We start from the raw sequence: 6,000 nt of genomic DNA, 5'->3' as shown, positions 1-6,000 counted from the left end.
GATGGAATCAAGGATGAAGTCCATATAGATGAAGTTATATTTGCGCTAAGCTTTGGTATTAAATGACAATTCCTATGGAGCATCAAGTGCATTGGATCTTATATGAAGATATGTTCCATAGTGATGCTTGAAGTTCTTTGGGTTGTTATGTGAAGATTGCCATCAAAGCATCCGAAGAAGTCCTCATGGTATCCCTCTCTGGATACCCCATGCACACGGGCTTATACCGTGCGCACGGGGTCGAGTGTCAACTCTCTGGATACCCCGTGCTCACGGGGCCTAGGTGTTGGCTCTCGAGATTCCATATCCAGCGAGGTTTCAAGTTGGTCTTCTGAGGATCAAGGCTTGAGAGAATAATCAAAGAGAAGAATTCGAGTTATGGTTTCAAGACAAGATCATGGTGAGCTCATGTGTTGGGTTTCGGTTGATCAAGCCTTGAAGCAAGCAACTAGAGTGAAGAATTCATTATGCCTCTCAAGAGTTTGGGATGGAGTTTTTAGAAGGGCAAGTGGTGACCAAGATGATATTCATAGTGGAACTTGATATGGTCATGAAAGAGTCTTTGGTGATATTGTCTTGAAGCAATGAAGTGAAATGAAGAGTTCATTGTGGCTTTCAAGAAACCAAGATGGAGCTTGAAGTAAATATGTTGGTTGACCAAGATGAAGCTCGAAGAGTATATCTAAGTGGTCAACTCACAAAGCACAAACAATGTACCACGTGAGATCAAGTGATCTAGTGGTATGGTAAGTAATTGTGAATTGTGCTTTGTTACCTAACCCATGCTATATGTTTGTTATGTCTATGTGGGTTAGGTGTTTCTCATAGGCTTGCATCAAAAGAAAAGATCTCGTGTAGCCTATGTGTGGATGACATCAAGTGGTGATGGTCATCGGATTCGAGGAGTCCAAGTGCAATATGAGATGACATCAAGTGGTGATGGTCATCGAGTTCGGAGAGTCCAGGTGCAAGATGAGAAGCCGGAGGTTATATGCTTTGAAGCTTGCGGTCCACATCATGATCATGTGCATGTGAAGATGGGCTTGAGATAAGGCTTCCCTCATTGCATCATGAGGAAGCAATTCGAGTATCTTCACCAAGTGGTCGTGGACAAGAAAGGGATTCCAACTTGAGGCAAGCATTAAAGTCATCATCAAGCTCAAGTTGAATGTGCAAGGCAAAGGTATTCCTTAGCTAGGTTTTCCTAGTTTTGCCGGTCTCATAGTCCTTGGTGGGAGACCGGATTATAGGTTTGATAGCCGTACTATCAAGAGGGACTCTCGGGCAAGTAGCTTGATCACGTCGCATGTAGAGATCTCAAACCTTTGCATTACTTGCATCATTCTTTCTTTTTGATCTTGGGTGGTTCTCTATGTGAGGACCTTGGGCTTTTCCATAGCTTCAAAACGAGCCCAAGATCATCGAATTCGGAGTCCGTATGCCAAAGTTATCAACGTTTTAGTGGGCTGCTGCTGGCTGTCCTGGGGACTCCGTGTGCACGGGGTATTTGACCCCCGCGGGCACGGGGCCCCATGTGCACGGGGCTTGTACCGTGCGCACGGGACCCCGTGGGCACGGGGTCTAAACCCCCGTGCACACGGGGTGCCCAGGAAATGCCCGTTGGAGCCCCAACGGCTAGTTTCTGAGTTTGGCTATTTAAGGGCCCTTTCCTCCCACCGGTTGGGGGTTGGTTCTTACACTTTCAAAACACCATTTTGAGCCTCTCTACACCTCTCCCAAAGCCCTTTCTCCCCTCTATGTGAAGGGGGATTTGTGGATGGATTTGTGAGCCATTTGTTGATCATATCCATTGCATCCCCTCTCCTCAATCTCCTACTTTCAAAAGTGCATCTTGTGAGATTGAGAGAGTGTGTTGAGCATTTGTTGCTTGGCATTGCATTGCATTTGTTGCATTGGTTTGAGCTCCCCACATCGATTAGTTCGAGTGAGAGTCCGTGAGTTTATTACTCTTGGAGGTTTCGGCCTCCTAGACGGTTTGGTGATATTCATTGTGAAGATTGTGAAGAGGCCTATGTGGCCAAGGTTCCCCCGGAAGCTTCCTCTTGTGGTGTGCTCCGGGGAAGGGTGTTGAAGTGGCCTAGGTGGTCAAGTTCCTCCGGAAGCTTCCTTGCTTGTGGTGTGCTCCGGAGAAGTTTGTAAAGGTGTGGTGGTCGCCTTCAAGACCAACCCCGAGTGAATCGAGGCTCATCCGTTGGGGGTGACTCGAAAAGGAGCATACGGTGAGTCACTTGGTGACGCCCCAGAGCTTTGGCTTCGGCACCGCTCTAACGGAGATTAACACTCTCACGAGTGTGAACTTCGGGATAAATCCGCGTCTCCGACTCACTTGTGGTTATCTCTTACCCACACCCTTTACTTACCGCAATTCATACTTGCTCATATTGATATATCTTGTGCTAGTTGAATTGTTTAGTTGTTCCTACATTTCCATGTCTTGTGATATAGTTTGTGCTTGCTAGTTTCCTTAAGTGCCTATCTTGTTTAGCATAGGTTGTTGGTGCACTTAGTTGAGCCTAGCATATTTAGGATTTGTGCTTGAAAGGTATCCGTTTAGTTTAATTCCGCATTAGGATAAAGCCAAATCCGTAACAGTTTTAAAACGCCTATTCACCCCCTCTCTAGTCGTCATCTAGATCCTTTCAGGCGGGAAGAAGGGCCAGATCCGTCTATACCTGCAGTCACGGCTGCGGTGGCCACACCGCCAGCAGCGAGCACAGCGGACGGGGTCCCGGCAAGTCTCTACGCAATGGTCAAGGGCGAGGCACCGGAAGCAGCGACGCTTTTTGTGTTTGGGAGAAGGAGTGCGAGAGTGTGGATGAGTGGGGAGGAGGCGCCGAGGGTTATATAGGTGGGGCGAGGATGAGGATGGCTGCGGTCGAGAGGGGAGGAGAGGGAGAGCATCTTTGTAGGAGGGCGTCGTGTTGCTGTTGGAGCGCGTGGGTGACAAGGCCGCCGTCAGGGCGGCTGGGCCCATTGCGTGTGTCAGAGGGCGAGGGGGCGACGAGCTGGGGCGTGGTGACCGAGCGGTCGGCGTAGGCTGTAGAGAGGGATTAGGTGTGATGATGAGGCCTAGATGCTGATCAGAGGCGTCGTGGATGAGCTGCAGCGAGGGGGCGACGAGCTGGGGCGTGGTGACCGAGCGGTCGGCGTAGGCTGTAGAGAGGGATTAGGTGTGATGATGAGGCCTAGATGCTGATCAGAGGCGTCGTGGATGAGCTGCAGCGATGGACCGGCGCGTGATCTCTCCACCTCGTCGGTTCCCAAGGCAAGATTCTCCGTTGATGTGGTTGATGGGGCCGCGCGTGGGGGGACAGAGGGCGGCGTAGAGGGGTCCGGATTAGACGCGGGGCGGGCGAGCGGGCCGTCCAAAAATGGCACAGACAGAGAGACAGAGTGGGGTTCCTGGGGACGCACGACAACTCAGGTCGCGTGCGGCGACTCCGGCACAGTGTACGGATCTTTTCCAAGATTTGGTGTGTCAGAGAGCGCCGCACGGTCATCACTATGCATGGGGTGGGTCCCAGGCGCATGCGGAGCAGGGCGGACGTGCGGCGAGCGTGCGACCGCAGGGAGCTGTTGTGGCGCGTGGGCTTGTGCAAGCTGGTGAGCGAATGGGCCAAGAATGGATTCCTATCGAGGGGGCAGAGTAGGGTATGCGAACTTGGTGTAATCATGAAGGAAACGACTGCAGTGGGCAACGGCCGGTTCGAGCTGGTCAAATAGAAAGAGACGAAACCCTTCAAAATCAAGGGACCCATGCTTGAGAATTTGAATTTTGGTTGAGTGAGAGAAGATGCCAGATTTATAAATATGCTCATGAACTTTGACTGCTAGGAAATCTTGTTTGACCGAAAAACGGTGGTTTAGGGCTGACTCAACTAACAGTTCATTAGGTCTAACAGTAATCGGCAAGAAAGTAACCCAGAACAGGTGTGTGTGTTGGGTGTAGTGCACGTGTGGTGTAAGCTGGAAGAAGCGATTAACATTAAGCATACAATAAAAAAGCTAATACCAGGCCGTTGTCGACGCTCCTTGGGTAGATCAAGAGTTGTGGACGCAGGTGGCAGCAGTGCAGAATCGGCCAGCGGTGGCGAGGATGATGCGGTTCCAGCAGACGATGGCAATGCCACCCGAGGAGACAAGCAGCAGGTGGCACCCCAAGGCAGAGGCCATGGGAAGCGGATCATCATGCCCAGCTTCCTGAAGTCGCCCATGGAAGTGATGAGCGAGGCAACGTCAGGCGACACAACAGTGAAGGAGAAACATGAGTCTCCATCATCCGTGACGTTGAAGAGGTGGTGGATGCCGCCAAAGAGGCAGGCAAGGATGAGGCTCATCAGGGAGGCGTCTAGGTCAAAAGGAAACTGGATGACACGCGCATACATGCGGCATCCATGCAGCTGTGTGGTTGTGAGAATGGAGACCGGAGATCTGCATTGTGCCCATGCGACCCTTTCGAAGTGATCACCCAGATCGTCGGGGATTTGGAGAAGCTGAGCAAGAGTCATGCATGTTGCCGTAGAGCGAGGAGGAGGCGGGAGCGGTGGCAAGGTTCTAGCGAAGGAGAAGGAGTAGTTGCGGAAGCGGAGTGGGGCTTGGGCAAGGATGATCTCTGCTACGCGCGCAGAAGCAACGTGGAAACGGAAGATCAGGGGGGAGCATTGCACGACGAAGAAATGGGCAGCAGAGCCACCCAGAATGGCCTGGAGCAGAGCAGCCACGACTGTGACGTTGAGGTGGCGGTTGGAGTAGTTGAAGGTGATGTAGAGCGGCGAGGCGAGGTGGAGGGCCGGGGTGGTGATGTCGAGGCGGAGGTAGTAACAGCAGTCGTCTTCAAACTCCACTCCCATGGCATTGCCACAACCCAGGAAGCATCGGAGCGCGACCTGCCCGGCCTTGACATAGGGCAGATCAAAAAACGGCGAAGGTGGAGGAGCGACAGTCGGGAGCAGCTCGTCGAGGGGGTTGGTGGAGAGGGCTAGGCCCGGCGCATGGGTGGCCGGAGGGTGTTTGGTGGCGGGAGCGGGCTGGGTGGCGGCATCCGGCGGGGAGGCCGGCGAGGAGGGTGGAGCAGGAGCGGGAGTGGGAGAAGCCATCAAAAGGATGACTCCTTTCAACCCTTCGTGGATCTGATGGGGCTTCCGATGTGACACCTTTTACATCATCCTATTATATTTGTTCTAAGAGATCGAAGCCAGTTCCTTACGGATGCCACATTGTGATCGGTATGAGAAATCCCACATAAAACTGGCTGCCTAGGTTCTTCGTACGGCCAGCTACTGGTGAAATGATCTGACTGTATCTTTTTATGCCTAGGATCCAAATCTTTTATAAAGATATACTAAAAGTATAAATCACCCTGAACATAATAAAAATTACAAATCAAGGTCCTTGAACTACCGAACGACCACTGTCAAAACTAGAATAAGCCACCTACGCATCGATGTCGTCGCTCTCACGCCAGAGCCAACCTGGCCTTGTCGATAGAAACCGGAAAGTTTTTTGTGCACGCGCCTTAAGGACTAGCACGTTGGAGCCATAGTCATCGTTGAACCCTTAAATTGGTCTGAAGAACGAGACACCAATCTTGCTGTCGCATACGCATGACAAGGAGCCTAACCTCACGGCCCTTAGGAGCTGACTGGAATCTACAGGCGGGCAGGCTTGCCTTCCAGCCCTATAAACGAGGGAGTTTATAGATGTAGGCGCAATGTCTGAATTTGTAAAACTATACTATAACGGTATTCTCTCTGTATCAAAATATAAGATGCTTTTTGACACTACAATAATGTCAAAAATATCTTATATTTTGATATAGCGGGAGTAGCTAATTGTGTGCTGTTCGTTCAACTCGAGGACGGTGCCCTCGCAAAAAAGAAAACTTGAGGATGGTGGAAAGAGAGGAGTGTATGGCTACCCGACACATGGATTGAAGAACAGTAGGCTCTATCCAACAGTGGCTCACAGGGGGAGGATTGG

The 6,000-nt window shown here is 51.2% G+C and overlaps 1 protein-coding gene across 1 annotated transcript; it reads right to left on the bottom strand.

Moving 5' to 3' along the window:
* Positions 1-3,441: 3,441 nt before the first annotated feature.
* On the bottom strand, positions 3,442-5,117 carry LOC109736686 (uncharacterized). The gene is made up of 2 exons (XM_040397553.2): positions 4,017-5,117; positions 3,442-3,621 (listed from the first exon to the last, which is right to left on the bottom strand). Exons 1-2 carry the CDS (start codon positions 5,115-5,117, stop codon positions 3,442-3,444), a joined length of 1,281 nt encoding a protein of 426 aa, XP_040253487.2.
* Between the last annotated feature and the right edge of the window lie 883 nt (positions 5,118-6,000).

This window comes from Aegilops tauschii, chromosome 1, assembly GCF_002575655.3.
Source record: "Aegilops tauschii subsp. strangulata cultivar AL8/78 chromosome 1, Aet v6.0, whole genome shotgun sequence".
Taxonomy (NCBI): domain Eukaryota; kingdom Viridiplantae; phylum Streptophyta; class Magnoliopsida; order Poales; family Poaceae; genus Aegilops; species Aegilops tauschii.
This window is presented reverse-complemented; position numbering and strand designations above follow the sequence as displayed.